The 19,783-nt window shown below is 39.8% G+C and overlaps 1 protein-coding gene across 2 annotated transcripts in view; it reads right to left on the bottom strand.

Moving 5' to 3' along the window:
* LOC132819796 (rho guanine nucleotide exchange factor TIAM2) overlaps positions 1-19,783 on the bottom strand; it is a 401,154-nt gene that overhangs the window by 24,909 nt on the left and 356,462 nt on the right. For both annotated transcript variants that reach the window (XM_060831569.1, XM_060831570.1), the window contains 3 exons: positions 19,413-19,481; positions 5,376-5,501; positions 2,946-3,054 (listed from right to left, as the gene is read on the bottom strand). In XM_060831569.1, the coding sequence (XP_060687552.1) occupies positions 2,946-3,054; positions 5,376-5,501; positions 19,413-19,481 (304 nt within the window). The remainder of the gene's footprint in view (positions 1-2,945; positions 3,055-5,375; positions 5,502-19,412; positions 19,482-19,783) is intronic.

Here is a 19,783-nt window from a genome sequence, read left to right as displayed (position 1 = left end):
TGGTGTGTTTGTAGTGGATATCAGTGGTCGGCCTATCCCCAGATGTTGAAATGGAGATATTGGGGAAGGGAAAGTGGTTAAGAAGCCATTTAGCATGCTTGCCTTCATTGCTCAGACCCTTGAGTATAGGAATTGGGATGTCATGTTGAGGTTGTACAGGACATTAGTAAGAGTCAAAAAGTGTGGCGCTAGAAAAGCACAGGCGGTCAGGCAGCATCTGAGGAGCAGGAGAGTCGATGTCTTGGGCATAGACCTTCATCAAGAATGTGGAGGGGGAAGGAGATAAATGGGGGGTGGCGTGGGACTAAATGGGAAAGATAGGTGGGATGGTGATAGGTAGATTCAGGTGGGAGGTAAAAGGTAATTGTGATAGGTTGGTGGGGAGGGTGAAGAAAATAACCTCCTCAATGGAATAGAGATATCATTCATGCTCAGGATACAAGCATGATCTTTGCTGAGGTTGAGATAGAAAACTTACGCTCTTAAATTTCTGGAGAGATTTGTTTTATTGCTTAAAGGTCTCTTTCCTGGTCCTTTTCCTCCCACATCTAGTATTTAATATTCCTGTGTGTTGTCTCTGTTCATTCTCCTGTCACACCACAGGCCTAAGGCATAGAAACTACAGTATACATGACTTGGAGAAAGTGAGAGACTGCACTCTGCACCACAACACTCCTTTCAAACTTCTTCAACTTTAAGTACAAACCTTTAAATATCTGAAAGCAACAACAGTCAAAATCTAGAACCAAAATATTACCCGTGGCACCAAAGATATGGGCACTATCCAATCTAATTTGTTCGCTAGCATTTCTACCAATCCTAATTTGTGAACCAATTGCACTCACCGGAGTGATCAACATAATTCAATTGCTTTTCGATTTCAAACAGCTTTCAGCTTGGAAGTGCCTTGACACTGGCTCCAAAATACTTCTACTGTCCCATGGAGGAGTTTAATATCAACAGGTCATTCTCCTTGGAGTCACGCTGTAGTGATTATAATGTGGTCAGCCAGCTGGACCTCAAAATGTGAGTTCCCTAACTGGGGCTGTTAATCTGGTCCAATTAGCAGCTCTGGCTGACTTATAGGTGGTATGATTACACCCTGGTACCTAATTCTGAATGAGGTAGTACTAAAGTCCAGGATTGTCAAGTGTAAATAAAGGGCGACTTGGTGGTGGATACCAGTTTCTGTGGAATTATTTTAATACAATCTAAATTGGGAACTCAAAGATGTTGCTACAGGATTTTATGGGAGGTGGTGTGATGGTAATCAAATTCATGAGACTTCATTGCAGTACATGACCATGGAAAAATAGGTTCTAGTGGCTTGTACAAGTGCAGGATCTTCAAATATAATTTTCGACATGCCATCTCCTGTAGCTCACATGTAGTTTCTAAAATACTAGTGCAACTATCAAAATTAATCTCAAGTCCAAAAGAGAAATGCCTCAATTTCAATTCACAAAGTACTGGAACAATGCATTAGTACTACAGGCAGATGGGGCTATAACCACAAATTTTCAAAATGTTGATGAAATTGAAAATTGTACTCTGCATTTGATTCTAGCAAAAATATAAATCAGAAAAAAAATAGAAGCAATGCATCAATGAAAGAAAAGTTGCCTTAAGATAGGCGTTCAGTGTTGGTAATTAACTGATAAACGTGGCACATCGTTGGCAATTATTGATGAAGAGAGTTTTTATGGTTTTCCTCCTCACTGCTTCTAAATTTAATTTGCTTTGAGAAAAATGGAACACCAAATCTGTTTTCTTGCATTCTTGAAACAACAGTGGGATTTCAGTCAGTAACTGAGGCAGAAACCCATTCCAGTGCTGTACATATCAATTACTACTTCTGACCAAAATACAGCACGACAGAGATTCTGCACCATTCATTTAATAGCCTAGGTTTTCCAATACAGGATGAGGCCTTGGATTCGTTTTGTATTTCTGAAACTCTTCTGAACCCCGAGGAAGTCCTGATGTAAGTACCATAAACCTGTTTACATAAATAGGTTTACATGAAACCAGTTGCTGGTTTCACCCTTTCCAATTGCTCCACAAGTGGCTAGAACCACACAGCCATTTGCAATTTTGTCTATACTTGCCCTGCTCTTTTACATGGATATACTTTGTTGTTTTTGGTTGCTCTGAAGCCTGCTGTGTAGCGTACCTCTAGGTAATTCAGCTGCAATATTAAAGCTCCAGTACCCAAAGCACCGCTTAGTCTCAACACAACAGTGCCGAACAAGAACCTCCACCTCCCTCCAACATCTTTATTACTGGCACCTTTCCTGAACCACAGACATTGCTCAAAATCACTTGTACCCAACCTACCTACTTATCAGATCATGAACAGTTCTCAAATTCATTCACACCTGTCACACCCCCAAAGACTGTTTTGCACTCACCTTCTTCTATTCCTTGAACCAAAGACTGTACTGAAACCCTTTTCAAATGCCCTGCAGTCCTAGACCATAATCAGGGCTCACACTGCCCAGCGTCCACTCTCCTGCTGCACCTTCTCAAATGCCTGGCTTATATTTAGGCAGTCAGAAGAGTCAGAATTGTTAGGAAGTATGAGGGGAGATCATTAGCAGGGGGCATAAGAGGGGATTTGATCACAGCTAGAGGAGGATGAGGGATTCTAATGACTCAGTGTTGACAAGGGGGGGTGGGGCTGATCATTGTTGATTACTGTTGGAGTGATAAGAGTGATGTTCTGTTGGAGTGAACACTGTTGGAAGCACAATCACTTAAACTAAGGAGCAGTGTAACCACTTTCAGGAGAGCAAGGAAGAAATGTGGAGTTAGGTCCCAATGCAAGAAAGTGTGTGGAGTGGTAATCCAACAGGAGTGTGTAAGACAATACATTCTTGCCGTGCCCTCAAAAAATTCAATATTTAATGGAGGTTTCATAATATTTATCCTTTATGCTAGCTTACCTCTTTCCAAAACTTTCTGAGCCTTTCTGTGGTTTGCACAAAAGCCACTGTAGAGTTTGAAGTGGTCAGCATAATAGAGGAATGAACCTCCCAGGGAAAACAAGAGCTTCTGAAACATACACATCAAATGATTGCAATGCTAAGTGAACACAGCCTTGACACTTGGTGAGCTAAAGCCCTGAAGCTACATCTGTAGCGATAATTCTGTAAAGCACGACATTCAAATACATCAGAGGTTGTGAGGTGCAAAAGTTTAAATTGCAGTCCTAATGTGCGATAAAGAATAAAACAGCTTTAACCAATGGGCAGAACACTTGTTTTCTGTGTATATTTGGTCAGCATCAGTTCAGACACAAATGCACCATTCATAACAGCAACAAAACTGGAAGAGACCACAAGAATGGTTGATGGGAAACTGCATCATCAAGCTCTCTGGAAGGTGCTGACTGTTGTGGTCCATTGACTTCATGATTCACTGGGACTTTAAGTGGCTCCAGTTTATTATGCACCTAGACAGGAAATGTTGACAGACTATTTCATGTGAATATCAATCCTGATTATTATCCAGTGACCCCCCACTTTAAACTATCTTTGCTGAGTATTCAGAAGAGATCAAGGAAAAAGCTTGGTTATAACGTTTGTGTATTAACAAATGCTTATTGGCTTGATGACGAGTCAAAAAACTTACGTACATATTAAAAGAAAAAGCAGGGAGACTGTGTTAACTTCACTTTAATTGCTACATTACTTTGTAAACCATTTATTTCCTGTGGTCTGTGGTAATGCGGCGAAGCAAAAATTTTCATCCCAATCTCGTATGATATAAAGTCGGGGAGAACCTTTCAGCCATGACCACTGGATAGGAATCGGATGTATAAATTCAAGGTGCTAATGCCCTACATCTGTGATCAATTCTAAACTTTTCAGTCTGACTGGCTTGGAATGGATTTTCCTTTTCTAGTTGGCTACTTAATTTCATATTACATAGTCCAACCTGTACTCAGTAACAAAATGCACATATCATTTAGTTACTAGATGTAAAGCAGTCCAACTGAATAGCACAGAACTTTCTCAGGTTCTAAACATCAACAAAATCAAAATGTATGAACTATAAAATATAAAAAATTCCAACAGGTCTAGTGGAAGTTAAGCATAAACCACAGGAAACCTAAGATATGAAAATGATCACGCTGCTTAGGAAAAAACGTCAATCTAACAGTATTGCATACTGTACGTATTTAGCATCCAACTTGTAAACTACTCAAAATATCAGAGCACTGTGAGCAGTTTTGGTTATCTCATTTACGAGGAGAAACTGTTTCATTGGAGACAGCAGAGAAGGTTCACTAGGATGATTCCCAGTATGGGGGGATTGTCTTATGAACAAAGGTTAAAAAGGTTGAGACTGATCACTGGAGTTTAGAAGAACAGGAAGTGATTTCATTAAAACATACAGGATTCTTAAGAGGCTTGACAGGGTAAATGTTGAGAGGATGTTTCCCCTGATGGGAGCGTCTAGGACCAAAAGGCATAGACTCTGACTTGTGTTTTTGAACTCCTTACCACAGACAACTGTTAATGCAGAGTCCTTGCATATATTGAAGATTGAGACAGATAGATTCTTGATCAGTAGGGAAATCAAGGGTTATGGGAACAGGGCTGAAAACTGGATGTGAGGATTTTTGGATCAACCATGATCATATTGAATGACGGAGCAGGCTTGAGGTGTTTTTCCTATTTCTTATGGTCTTACCTCTTTGTCTGGTTGTGTATCAGATTTTGTTCGGTAACACTCCACTAAAGCATTTTAAGATGCCAAAAGCACTTGTATATGAATTCAAGTTATTCTATGGAATAACTAAGAGAGGTTCTGTTGCATTCTGATTTGACAGCTCCAACCAGATCATTTAAAGGAACAGACCTTTTCCAGATTGAACGCTGTACCTGGGATTGTGCAAACCCCTGAAATTAACTGCACTGAAATCTATCTTTTTATTTACTGAAATATGTCAACTCCCTTCAAATCAGTCCATAGGTATAAGCAATGTGTGGCCAGCTGGAAAAAGGTCTGACTCTATATTTGGCTGGCTGGAACATCAATTTAGAGTACAACTGAGCTACTTTAGACTAAACCTTGCACATAATTTTTATCACAATTTGTCCACAGTTGATGTAAATATTCCTGTAAACAGCAAAGAACCTTGAAACAATTTAGATGCAGATCAGATATTTCAATTCACATCAGATCAGATATGTTAGCTTCGACCTTAAGAATACAGCAAATATTGGATCTGAATTAATCTTAAATTATAACATACACAGAACTATCCTAGTTTTTAAATGAATATTAATAGTAGTCACTGTAATTCTATTAGACTGTTATAACCCACTTACTGAATCCCTGATTCTGCACTCCAATTGCTCACTTACTTTAAATTGAGATGGAGTCTCCAGCTTGCTAAAATCAGGCGATAAGGCAACACCATCATCAAGTGTCTGCAGAAACATCTTCTGAAACTGGAGCATTTCTGGCAAACTTCCAAACAATGACTCCATCTGCAAAAACATGGAAACAGAGGATGTCTGGTATTCTATTCAGTGCAGAAATTCATTCCTGTCATCTATCTACGCACTTTGGGTACAGGAAACACAAATCCAACTACTGAATATATGAATGCTTCACCAATGGGTGCAGCAAGAGTTGGTGATATCAAATCAGTCTGATTTGCACATAGTTTTATTAAAAGTTTTTATTTGGTTATTATAGAAACTGTTTCTCTTCATTTTTGTTTTTTCTAAAAACTGTTAAGACGACATGGATGCACTGTGCCTTTCAGAAATTTAAAAATTTCTAGCAGAAGTACCTGACAACACCAAATGTTCTCAATAAGGTAACAATGTAACACTTGGTCGAAAGCTAGATTGGCCGAGTTGCCTGGAAATGACTAAACAGATTTAAAAGTTAGGGCAATCAGTTTAAAATTATACATCAAAAAATAAACTCCAATCAAGTTAGAATTTAGTATACTGACAACTTTAAAAGCCAATGACACAATCAGGTGCTTTGGGGATATAAGACCAGAGAAAATTGAACAGTTGGGAAGAGAACTGCCATGTCATCTGCATGTAGAGACTGCCTGAAAAATAACTCTTTGAAAGGTACCTTTATTGATCAGTAACCTGTAAAGCAGAAATCCCTAAAAAGAAGAGAGGATTTGAAATCTGGCTAGTTTTGAAATTCAAATTTTTTCAGCAAATCTTAACTGGTGTGTTTTATTGGACTAGTATTACAGAAGGGAAAGTAAAAGATAGGTTAGAGGAAGGAGTTGTAAATAGTTGTTAGTTAATTATTCTCTGTTATACTTTAAGAAATAAAGTTGTTACTTTTACTTTAATTAGTTCATAGCCTCTCGAATTTTCACAGATTATTGCATGGGATAAATCTTTTCTGTGTTGTTTGTTTAAGTTAAGCAGGAGAGCTTATCCGGTATCATAAAACAAAACTGGAAACTGAAATGAGACAGTTGTTTTGAAACCAGTGATTGAAAGGGTATAAGTTTTCAAAAAACAAGTAACCTTATACCCATGGCAAGATTCATAACCAATCCTTGAATAAGCAGTAATTGGAGCTTCAATTGCAGACAATTTGAAGCTAAGCGATACATAAATGCAGCTTTTCCAGGTAACAAATAGTTTCTTGGTCTGTGGACTAGTGACCAATTAAAAATGGCAACTTTTTTTGGCAAATAACAACTGGAGATTGGTTCTCAGGTAAATGAACAATTTGGAGCTGAGTTAGAGAGAGTATTCCCCAGTTCCAGAGTGGGCCATCGTTTTCTGCTGTCAAACTCACTAAAACTTGAAAAACTTTATATTTGCTGCAATGGTTTTTATAAGCTGTGACTTTTAAGTAATGAGTGAGCGACTTTTTAATAAGAGAACCAGTAATGTCTCATCAATCCATTGAAAGACCATTGAAGCAATGCATTAACCAACAAAAAAAGTATATATGAATGAAGGTATGTTAGAACAAAGGTACGTCAGAACAAAGCCTACTGAACTATCTGTCCCATTTTTGCCCCCTCTATCCATAACCTATTTTACGTGTATGTGTGCATGTGTGCACGTGCGCAAGGAGGACTTTATTTGGAGATTAGAGTTTTAATTAATAATTATTATAAACCAACAATTTATAACAAGGATTGAACTAGAGCTGGAGTCTAATTACTTGTAATAAATAGTGATTTTTTTTTAGGTAAAGAAACCTGGTCCATGCTTTCTATCAAAATTGGCCTGAAAGTAAGATAAACTTGTGTACTTTTAAAATTGTTGTGGTGACTCCAGAATGATGGGGTTTGATTTCCAGTACATTACCCCAACGATTTATAACAGACACCTAGTATGCACAAGAATACTAAAACGTAAGATAGATGAGAACTTGGAAACATTTGTTATCACAAAAGTAGTAGTGCTGGGCAAGCTAATGGAGCTAATGATAGATAAGTTTCCTGGCCCTAATGGAATGCATCCCAGGATGCTAAAAGAGATGGCAAGAGAAATAACAAACGCACTTGTGGTAATTTTCCAAAATTCGCTAGACTCTGCAGCAGTTCCAGCAGATTAGAAAACAAATGTGATGCTACTGCTTAAAAAAGGAGGTAGGTGAAAGATAGGGAATTATAGACCAGTTAGCTGAACTTCTGTAGGGGGAAAATGCTTGAATCTATTATCAAGGAAGAAATAGCAAGGCATTGAGACAGAAACTGTCCTGTTGGTCAGATGCAGCATGGGTTCATGAAAGGCAGGTCACACTTAACTAACCTACTGGAATTCTAAGATGACATCAGGAGCATAGTAGACAACAGGCACACAGTTGATGTGGTATATCTAGATTTCTAAAAGGCATTTAACAAGGTGCTGCACAAAAAACTGCTGCAAAAGATAAAGATGCACAGCATTACGGGTAATGTATTAGCATAGATAGAGGACAGGAAGCAAAGAGTGGGGATAAATGAGCATTTTTATGGTTGGCAATCAGTAACTAGTGGTGTACCTCAGGAATCAGCACTAGGACTGCAATTATTCACAATTTACATACATGATTTAGAGTTGGGGACCACGTGCATTATATCAAAGTTTGCGGATGACAATAAAGGTGAGTGGTACAGCAAAGTTTGCAGAGGACTGTGAAACTTTGCACAGGGACAATAGATAGTTTAAGTGAGTGGGCAAAGGTCTGGCAGATGGAGTACAATATTAATAACTGTAAAGTAATCCATTTTGGTAGGAACAACAGTAAAAAGGATTATTATTTTGTAATGAAGTGAAAGGCGTGTACTATATCTTTAAGAGAGAGTGAAAGCTGTTGTCAGACAGAGTTTAGAGTCTCAAAGTGTAGTGAACAATTGAAAATATTTAACATTTCGCTGCTGTGCTCACAACAGTTCAAACTTAACCAGATTAAATTATGCCCCAGGGTACTAAAACCCAATCAAAGCTGAATTTTATTATTTTGACAACATCGAACCAATGAGACAATCTGATGTTTGGGGTATAAATAAGCCAGTATTTTGAGTGTTATCCAGAGAGACAGCGATAACCTACCATCGGGAGAGAGAGAGAGGGGGAGAGAGGGCGAGAGAGACTGCCATTCAAAACATTATCAAAAGGTACCTTTTCATAAAAAACCTTTTGCAGCAAAAAAACCAAAGATGACTAAGGGAAATCTACAGCCAGAGGAAAACAGATACCAATGATGATAGCCGCTGTCTGGTTTGAAAAATTAAGTTGATATAATTTTAATAGGGGCTTTTACTGGATCAGTATACTGTAATAGAGTTGGAGGTAGATAACAAACCTTTAAGTAAAAGGAAGCTTAGAGTTGCAAATAGTTTTTGTTTAATGTTCATTTTTAGAGTTAAAGAAAAAAAATTATATTTTTCTTTAAATAGTGGAATTTGGGGAGTTCTTCGTCACTCATACTCTAACAGATTATGAGGCCAGGTGAGTTTTCCTGTGTGTTGGTTTAATTAGCAGAAGGGTCCACCACCATGTCATAATTTGGATTGTAAAAGCTTGCAGCATTCTGCTGTGCAGAGGGACTTGGGTATCCTTGTGCATTAATCAAAGAAGGTTGGTCAGTAGGTTAAACAGGAAATTAAGGCGGCAAATGGAATTTTGTCTTTCATTGGCAAAGGGATTGAATTTAAAAGCAGGAAAGTTATCTTGCAGCTGTATAGAATGCTGGTGAGGCCACACCTGGAGTACTGTGTACAGTTTTAGTTTCCTTATTCGAGGACAGATATACTGGCACTAGAGGAGGTGCAGAGGCCGTTCACAAGGTTAATTCCAGAGTTAAGGGGGTTGGCTTATGAGGAGAGACTGAGTAGACTACAATTATATTCAATGGAATTTAAAAGAATGAGGGGGTCTTATAGAAACATAAAAAAATTATGAAGGGAATAGATAAGATAGAAATCGAGAGGATGTTTCCACTAGCAGGTGAAACTGGGACAAGAGGGGATAGCCTCAAAATTAGGGGGAGCAGATTTAGGATCAAAGTGAGAAGGAACTTCATTACCCAGATGATTGTGAATCTGTGGAATTCCATGCTCAGTGAAGTAGGTGAGGCTTCCCAATTTAATGTTTTCAAAGCTAAGATAGATAATTCCTTTACTGTTCAAAATTAAGGGTTTTGGTAAGTGGCTAAGTGGCTAAGTGGAGCTGAGGCCATGATAAAGATCAGCCATTGAATGGTAGAACAGGCCTACTCCTGCTCCTATTTCTTATGTAATAAGGCAACTGCTAAAACGGATGTGTCTAATTGAAGTGCACTTGCACTGAAGATTTTACTTATTTTACCAGTCATCCAGCTGGCAAGCAATGCACTATTCTGGTTACTTCCATTTCATCATGGAATCAACTCTAAGTAGAATATAAAAGCTTTAATGGCATACAAATTCATCTTTTACAATATCAAAAAACACAGAGCTATTTAAACAAAATGACACTTTAGGCAAGACTACTTGTTGACTTGTATTGTTTTGGCTTCACACTGTCTGAAGTATTACTATAACCAGGCGTGAACTCAAACCAAACGAGGTGAAGTAAGCCCCAAAAAATTTTCCTAAACAGTTTGAACATGTGATTTTGAAAGATCAAATATGATCATATTTTCACCCCACACTTAAATGGAACCACCGTTCATATCTCTGTGGGGTCAGAAGTAGCAATATGACCTTGCCCTACAGGCGCTGTGCTGTTCTTTAAAAGGTGCTCAAGTAATTTACATTAAAAACAAAATATTTCTATATTGCATCTAACATTATGAAGCATCTCAAAGGTGTTTCACTAAATAGCAATAGTCAGGATGTGGGGCAAAAGGATACAGCAGGAAATAGAAAAGGAGTATAAGAAAGGCACGGTTACAGTGATCATGGGGGATTTCAATATGCAGGTTGACTGGGAAAATTAGGTTGGCAATGAATTGCAAGAAAAGGTATTTGTGGAATATCTATGAGATGGCTTTTTGGAGCCATTTGTGGTAGAGCCCACAAGGGAACAGAGAATACTGGATTTATTGATGTAAAATGAGGCAGACTTGAGAAGGGAACTAAAGGTGAAGGAACCCTTAGGGGCGCAATGACCATAATATGATATAATTTACTCTGCAATTTGAGATGGAGAAGCTGGAATCAGATGGAATAGCATTACAGTTGAATAAAGGTAACAACACAGGCATAAGCTGGCCAGAATTGACTGGGAGAAGAGCCTAGCAGGAAAGACAGTGGAACAACAATGGCAGAGAGTTTTTGGGAGTAATTTGGGGGAGATAGCAGAAATTCATCCCTAAGGAAAAGGGAGGAAGAGGCAACCATGGCTGACCAGGGAAGTCACGGACAGCATAAAAACAAGAGAAAACATATAATACTGCAAAAGGCAATGGGAAGCCAGGAGACCAGAAAGCCTACAAAGACCAATAGAGGACAAAGAAGAAATAAGGAGGGAGAAGATTAAATAGGAGGGTAAGCTAGGCCATAACAATGAAAAAGATTGCAAGACTTTCTTTAGGTATATAAAAGAGGGGCAGAATTGGACTTTGGGCCACTGGAAAATGGCCTTGGAAAAGTATTAATGGGGAACAAAGAAATGGTGGAGGAACTGAACAAGTACTTTGTGTCAGTCTTCAAGGTGGAAGACAAATAACATGCCAAAAGTTCAAGAGGGTCAGAGGGCAAAGGGGAGTATGGTGACCATCACCAAGGAGAAGGCCAGAAAAATTGAATGGCCTGAAGGTGGATAAATCACCTGGACCAGATGGGCTACACCCTAGAATCTGATGGAGAAAGCTAAAGAGATAGTGGAGACACAAGTGATGATCTTTCAGAAATCATTTGAATCAGGGTGACTAGAAAATTGCTAATGTAGACCCCCCTGTTTCAGAACAAAGTGAGGCAAAAGACAGAAAGTTATAGACCGATTAGCTTGTATCTCGAACAGTGGTAAGATTTTAAGAGTCCACTCTGAAGGAAAAGATTTCTGAATATTTGGAAGTATATGCTGAAATATGGCAAAACCAGCATGGTTTCATCAAGGGGTGATCATGCTGGACAAATCTCCTAGAATTCTGTGAGGACATGACAAGCAGATTAGGCAAAGAACAGCCAATGCATATTATCTACTTGGGACTTCCAGAAGGCCTTTGACAAGGTGCTGCACAGGAGGCTGTTGAGTGAGATAAAAGCTCATGGTTTTAGAGGCAAGGTACTAGCTTGGCCATTTGGCAGAAAGCAGAGAGTGGGGATACAAAGATCTTTTCAGAATGGCAGCCAACGACTAGAGGTGTTGGCAAGGGTCAGTGTTGGGACCACTTTACACGTTGATGATCTATATGAAGGAACTGAGGGCATTCTAGCTAAGGTTGGAGATGATACAAAGATAGATAGGAAGACAAGTAGTATTGAGGAAGTAAGGAAACTGCAGAAGGGTTTAGACAGTTTAGAGAGTGGGCAAAAAAGTGACAGATGGAATACAACGGGGAAAGTGTAAGGCCATGCACTTTGATAGGAAGAATACAGGCACAGACTATTTTCTAAATAGGGAGAAAATTCAGAAATTGGAAGTGCAAAGGGACTTGTGAGTCCTAGTCCAAGATTCTCAAGATGAAACTTGCAAGTTGAGTTGATAGTTAGGAAAGCAGATGCAATGTTGGCATTTATTTAAAGAGGACTAGAATATAAAAGTAGGGATGTATTTCTGAGGCTCTATAATGCTCTGTGAGACCACACTTAGAATTCTGAGAGCAATTTTAGGCTCCATATCTTGGGAAGGATGCACTGGCCCTGGAGCAGATTCGGAGTAGGTTCACAATAATCATTCCCCCAGGAATGAAAAGCTTAACAAATGAGGAATGTTTGAGGACTCTGGGTCTACACTCGATGGGGTTTAGAAGGACGAGGGGGGAATTGAATTGAAACTTACAGAATACTGAATAGCCTGGATACCGTGGATGTTGAGGAGATATTTCCATTAGCAGGACAGACTTGAGGGTACAGCCTTCGATGAAAGGAAACCTCTTTAGCCAGACAGCAGTGAATCTATAGAATTCATTGCTACAGAAGACTGTGGACAGGACAGAATGTTGGAGCAGACTTGATGGGCTGGATGGCCTGATTTCTGCTCTTATGTTTTATGGTCTTATAAGTTAAGAATTGACAACAAACTACAGATGGCAATATTATGGCAAATGGTGAAGTGTGTGTGTGTGTTTGGGGGGGGGGGGGGGGGGGGTTGGAATTCGGCAAAGAAGAACGACCAAGCTTGGAGAAGTTTGCAGCACAACCAACAATACTGGAGTAATTTAAACTGTAGATTACTTAGAGGCTAAACATTTAATAAGTGCAGCTACGCATGGTCAGGAAAGAAAGATCACATCCAGAGTGAGAGACAGCCAAATTTGTACAGTCTTTTAAACAGGAGAAATTGAAGTCCAGGATTGGGGGCCCAGCACAAAAGAGCGACATCATAGGAAAACGTAAGTTAATTGATTGGTGATAGCTACTAATTTGACTATTACATGTTACTTTCAGATTGAATGTAAATTGGAAAAACATCTACAGGTTACAAGCTAAAAGACCAATAGGAAATTTTAAAAAGTCAAATTTAGAACTCTGCAAATAAAATAGAGGTACCGGGCCAGGTGAGGTGTTGCATTTACATGACATGGGAGCTCTGGACCCCACAGCAGTTCATAGTTACCACATCTGTAGCAAGTGTTGGTTGCTTCAGGCACTCTGGCTCAGAGTTGATGAGCTGGAGTCTGAGCATCGAACACTGCAACTCATCAGGGAGGGGCTGTTTCAGGTGGCAGTCACACCTGTTAGATCATCTGCCTCAAATTTGGTCAGTGCTCAGGTACAGGAGTGTGTGACTACGTGTGAAGCACATAGAGGGAACCAAGAGGTGGTGCTGAAGGAGCCTCAATCCTTGGAGTTTATCAACCAATTTGAGATTATTGATCCCTGTGGGCCATCCAGCCCATCAAGTCTGCTCCAACATTCTGTCCTGTCCACAGTCTTCTGTAGCAATGAATTCTATAGATTCACTGCTGTCTGGCTAAAGAGGTTTCCTTTCATCGAAGGCTGTGCCCTCAAGTCTGTCCTGCTAATGGAAATATCTCCTCAACATCCACGGTATCCAGGCTATTCAGTATTCTGTAAGTTTCAATTCAATTCCCCCCTCGTCCTTCTAAACCCCATCGAGTGTAGACCCAGAGTCCTCAAACATTCCTCATTTGTTATGGGCTCAAAGGAGGATAAGCAAACTTACTGTAGCACTGAGGTCTAGGGAGATGTTGAAGAGAGGAATGAAAACAGAAATGTAGTTCTAATTGGGGACAGTATTGTCAGGGGAATAGAGACAGTTCTCTGGGGCAGATAGAGAGTCCTGAAGTCCTGCATATGCTGAACCCGGGCACTAGGCAGGCAATCTGATCTGGGCTGCAGAAGAACTTGGAATGGGAGGGGGAAAAGATTCAATTGTCATAGTCACATAAGTATCACTAAAAAAGAGGTACTGTAAAGGAAATGAGGCAGCTAAATTGAAATGTAGAACCAAAAACGTAATAATCTCCAGATTACTACCTTAGCCATGAGGATATTGGCACAGGTCAACAAGATTAAAGAGATAAACGCATGGCTCCAAGATCAGAGAGTAGGAGAAATGGGTTTGAGCTCATGGGACATTGGCACGAGTACTAGGGAAGGAGAGAACTGATCCAGTGGGACAGGCTCCGCCTGAATTATGCTGGGACCAGAGTCCTGACTAATCACAAAACTAGGGCTGTAGATAGGGCTTAACTTAATGGGGCGCTGTGGGTTCTGTAGCATGGCAGAAGTTAAGGGGGGCTGCTCAAGAGGGATTATGAAAGTTTCTGGATTAAATAATAGGACAGTGTATGGAAAGGATCAGGAACCTAAGTTCAGTAACAGATGAAGGGACAGCTATGAGAAAGACGGCAGTCAACACAGGATAAGGCTGTTCTACATAAATATATGCAATATACGAAACAAGGCAAGTCAGTCAAACCTTGGAAAATTTTAGAATCGATCCTTAATGTTGAGATTGTGGAGTACTTGGAAACGGACAGTAAAGTAGGGCTGAGTCAGCATGGCTTTAAAGGGAGGTCAGGCCTGACTAATCTGTTGAGGTGGTAACTAACAAGTTAGACAAAGGAAAGCCAGTGATCTATTTTGATTTCCATAAAGTCTTTGACAAAATGTCTCATAGGAGGATGCTAAATAAGAGCCCATAGTGTTCGAGGCAAGGTACCGACATGGATATAGGATTGCCTGACTGGCAGAAAGTAGAGAATGGGGATAAAGGGGCTTTTTTCAGGATGGCAGCCTGTGATTAGTGCAGTTCTACAGGGTCAATGTTGGGACTACAACTATTCATGTTATACATTAAATATCTGGACAAAGGAACCAAGGCCACTTTTGCCACATTTGCAGATATCACAAAAATAGATAAAGGGACAGATAGTGTTGAGAAAGCAGGGAAACTGCAGAAGCATTTGGATAGGCTGGGTAAGTGGGCAAAGTAGTGACAGATGGAATACCGTGTGGGAAATTGAGAGATGATGCACTTTGGTAGAAATAGAGGTATATATTGTTTTCTAAATGGGGAAAGGCTTCGGAAATTTGAAACGCAACGCGACTTGGGTTTCCTCATTCAGGATTCTGTTAAGGCTAACGTACAAGTTTGGCTGGCAGTTAGAAAGGCAAATGCAATGTTAGCATTCATTTCAAGAGGATTAGAATACAAGAGCAGAGATGTACTGATAAGGCTGTGTAAGGTTCTAGTCAGATTGCTTTTGGAGTATTGTAAGTAGTTTTGAGTCCCACAGCCAAGGATTGGTGTGCTGGCATTGGAAGGAGACCAGAGATGGTCCATGAGAAAGATTCCAGGGATGAAGGGCTTGTCATGAGGAGCAGTTGAGGACTCTGGGTCTGGGTTAGAACAGATTGGGGGTGGGGGTGGGGGGGGATGGAATCTGATTGAAATTTACAGAACTCTGAGGGGTCTGGAAGCAGACAAGTACCCATGGGCAAAACCTCAGAGTGAAGTGACAATCCATTAGAAAGGTGATAAGGAGGGATTTCTTCAGAGGGTGGTGAATCTTTGGAACTCATTGCAAGAGAAGGCTGTGGAACCAAATCAATGAGTGTATTCAAGACAGATGTAGACAGTTTCTTGATTGGCAAGGGGATCAAGGGTTATGGAAAGGCAAAAAAATGGGGTTGAGAGAAAAAAAAAAATCAGCCATGATTGAATGGTGGATCAGACTTGGTGGGCCAAATGGCTTATTTCAACTCTTGTATCTTATGGTCATACAGGGTTTCACAGCTGGAGGAGAAGAGCTGGGCAAGGGAAAGTCCATGGGAGGTGGAGGCCTTCAAAATAAGGATCAAAACCATTAAATTGAGGCATTGCTTGAGCAGGAACCAATGTAGATCAGTGAGCACAGGTGTAATGAATGAATGGGACAGAAGACAAGCAGAAATTTGGATGACTTCAAGTTTATATAGAGTAGATTTGGATTCCAACCAGATGAGCCTGAAATTGTCAAGTACATAAAGAGTTTCAGCATCAAATAGTCTAAAGGCGGTGGTAGGTTCAGAAATTTGTGTAGATGTTTGTTTAGAAACTAATTTCAGATCAATTGACAGGGAGTGTGATTGGGAACAAAATTTGTTTAGGAAACAAAGGCTATGGACTTGGCATCCTAAACATTAGTTTCAAAAATTAACCTAAACCATCCAGTAATGGATGGCGGATAACCAGTTTGATCAATATCAAAACTTTTTTTTTAAAAAAAGGAGCAAGACATAGTTTAGAAACATGAGGCAATCAAGAATGATCATTGGGGAATACATAAGACATAGGAGCAGAAATTAAGCTATCCAGCCTATTGAGTCTGCTCTGCCATTTAATCATGGCTGATAAGTTTCTTATCCCCATTCTCCCACTTTTGACCCATAACCCTTGATATGCAAGAACTCAGTCTTAAATATATTCAATGACCTGGTCTCCACAGTCTTGTGTGGCAATGAATTCCATAGATTCATCACTCTCTTGCTGAAAATATGTTTCTCCTTATCTCCATTCTAAAAGGTCTTCCCTTTGCTCTAAGGCTGCGCACTCTGGTCATAATTTCTCCTACCAATAGAAATATCTTCCCAACATTTACTCTGTCCAGGCCCTTCAGCATTCTGTAAGTTTCAATTAGATCCCCCCTCAACCTTCTAAACTGCATCAAGTATAGACCCAGAGTCCTCAAACATTCCTTGTATGTTAAGCCTTTCGTTCCTGGAACCATTCTCGTAAACCTCCTCTGAAACGCTTCAGGGCCAGTACATGCTTTCGAGATATGGGAGCCAAAACTGTGCACAATACTCCAAATGTGGTCGAACCAGAGTCTTATAGAGCCTTAGAAGTATATCCTGCTTTTACATTCAAGTCCTCTCAAAATAAATGCCATCATCGCATTTGCTTTCTTAACTACTGACTCAACCTGGACTAGAACTCCCAAGTCTCTTTGCATTTCAGACTTATGGATTTTCTCCCCATTTAGAAATAAGTCCATGCCTCTATTTTTCCTACCAAAGTGCTTGAATTTCCCACAATTTGTTCCAGCTGTCACTTCTTTGCCCACTCTCCTAACCTGACCAAATCCTTCTGCAGTCTCGCCGCATTCTCAATGCTATCTGTCCCTCGACCTATCTTTGTATTGTCTGCAAACTTAGCCAGAATGCCTTCTATTCCTTCATCTAGATTATTAATGTATAAAGGGAAAAGTTGTGGTCCCAAAACGGAGACTTGCCGAACACTACTTATCACTGCCATCCTGAGAAGGACCCTTTTATCCCCACTCTGTTTTCTGCCAGACAGCCAGGCTTTTATCCATGCTAGCATTTTGCCTCTGACACCAGGGGTCCTTATCTTACTTAGTAGCCTTCTGTGTGCTGCCTTCTCAAAAACCTTCTTAAAGTACAGGTAGATAACATCCATTGGCTTTCCTTGATCTAACCTGCTCATTATTTCCTCAAACAATTCTAGCAGATTTATTAGGCATGACCGGCCCTTGATGAAACCTTGCTGGCTTTGCTCTTTTTTACTATACACTTCCACAAATTCAGAAATGTCATCCTTCACAATGGATTCCAGGATCTTGCCCATGAGAGGGGTTAGGCTAATTGGTCTGCAATTTTCCGTGTTTGCCTTACTCCCTTTTTTAAATAGGGGTAACTCATTGGCAATTTTCCAGTCCTCTGGGACCCTCCCTGGTTTAGTGATTCCTGAAAAATCATCACTGATGCCTCCATACTCTCTTCAGCTATCTCCCTTAGGACTCTGGGTTATAGTCCATCTGGTTCAGGGCATTCAGTTTTTCTAGCATCTTCACCTTTTTGATGGCCACTATACTCCGTTCTGCTCCCTCACTCTTGAATTTTTGGGATATTACAAGTGTTTCCACAGTCAAGTCTGTTGCAATGTAATTATTCAATTCCTCAGCTATTTCCTGGTTCCCCATTAATATCTCTCCAGTGTCATTTTCCAGCAGCCCAATGTCTACTTTTGCCTCTCATTTGCCCTTTATAAGACCTAAAGAAACTCTTTTACAGTCTTCCTTTATATTACTGGCTACCTTACCCTCATATTTAATCTTCTCCCCCATTTTTTCATTGCTCTCTGTTGGTCTTTGTAAATTTCCCAATTCTGTAGTTTCCCATTGCCCTTCACCACATTACACGCTTTCTCTTTTGCTTTAATGCTATCCCCGATTTCCCTAGTCAGCCATGGTTGCCTCATCCTCCCTGCACCATGCTTCTTTTTCCTCATGGTGAATCTTTGCTGTGTATCCTGAATTACTTTGAGGTACTCCTTCCATTGCTGTTCCATTGTCTTTCCTGCTAGGTTAATCTCCCAGTCAATTCTACTCCTTCATGCCTCTGTACTTGCCTTTATTCTGCTGTAATACATTACCTCTGATCCTAATCTTCTCTCTCTCAAATTGCAAAGTAAATTCAATCATATTATAGTCACTGCCTCTGAAGGGTTCCTTTACCTGAAGCTCCCTTATCATGTCTGCCTCATTGCACAGCATTAAATCCAGTATTGCCTGTTCCCTACTGGGCCCCACCACAAGCTGCTCCAAAAAGCCATCGCCTAGACATTCCACAAATTCCTTTTCTTGCAATCCACTACCAACCTGATTTTCCCAGTCCACCTGCATATTGAAATCCCCCATGATCACTGTAACTTTGTCTTTCATACAAATCTTTCCAACTTCTGGTGCATCTTGCTCCCCAGCTCCTGAATACTAGTTGGAGGCCTGTACATAACTCCAACTATGGTTTATTTTTTACCTTTGCAGTTCCTCAATTCTACCCAGATTCTACATTATTTGACTCTACTTTATTTCTTTCTATTGATTTAATTTAATTTTTTAGCATTAAGGCAACTCCACCCCCTCTGCCTACCTGCCTATCTTTTCAGCAGGATGTATATCTTGAATATTCAGCTCCCAATCCTGATCTCCTTGCAGCCATTTTCCGTGATGCCCTACCAATTTCAATCTGTGTCACAAGCTCATTTCTTTTGAGCGTTTGATATGACCTATTTTGGTACTATTTAGAATCCTTATTTCAAGAATTTAACCATGCAGTTCCCAAAGAAAAGGGTATGAATTTGGAAAACAATGTGTTTCAGACTTGACAGAAAATGGTAGTTAGAGGTGGTGGCCAGTGAGAAAGATGGAGTCAAGGGGTAATAATGGCAGATGTGAAGCAGAATAATAGGATGCAAGGAGAAAGAAATGTTCGCATAAACTAACGGTTGTTGTGAAAACGATAGGCAAAGGCCTTAAACACAAGTGTTCTGAAAATAAATATTCTAACATCATACCTCATCCTGTGTTAAGAAAGTCTCATTTTGTAGGGGATCCAGGTATACTTCAAACAGACAATTCAGATCCTATAAAAGATACAACCATAAATCATCCAAAAATTATGAAACCTTCATTCATCTTAAAACATTTTAAGTACTTTTGTATTATGTTCAAGCATTCTACCATTACTGAGTACTTCACTTCATCAATCTTTTTAAACATCTGAACACGCTCTGGGATTATTTTATCTACTGTTTGTTCCTAAATCTGAAAATTCACAGTTTCTTTCGAAGACACCAGCAATTAAACATTTCCTCAGTTGATGATTCTTGAAAATCTAAAAGAATTCTATAAAATAGATCCACAACAAACAATTAATTGCAACTAA

Source organism: Hemiscyllium ocellatum, chromosome 10 (genome assembly GCF_020745735.1).
Source record: "Hemiscyllium ocellatum isolate sHemOce1 chromosome 10, sHemOce1.pat.X.cur, whole genome shotgun sequence".
In the NCBI taxonomy this organism is placed as follows: Eukaryota; Metazoa; Chordata; class Chondrichthyes; order Orectolobiformes; family Hemiscylliidae; genus Hemiscyllium; species Hemiscyllium ocellatum.
This window is presented reverse-complemented; position numbering and strand designations above follow the sequence as displayed.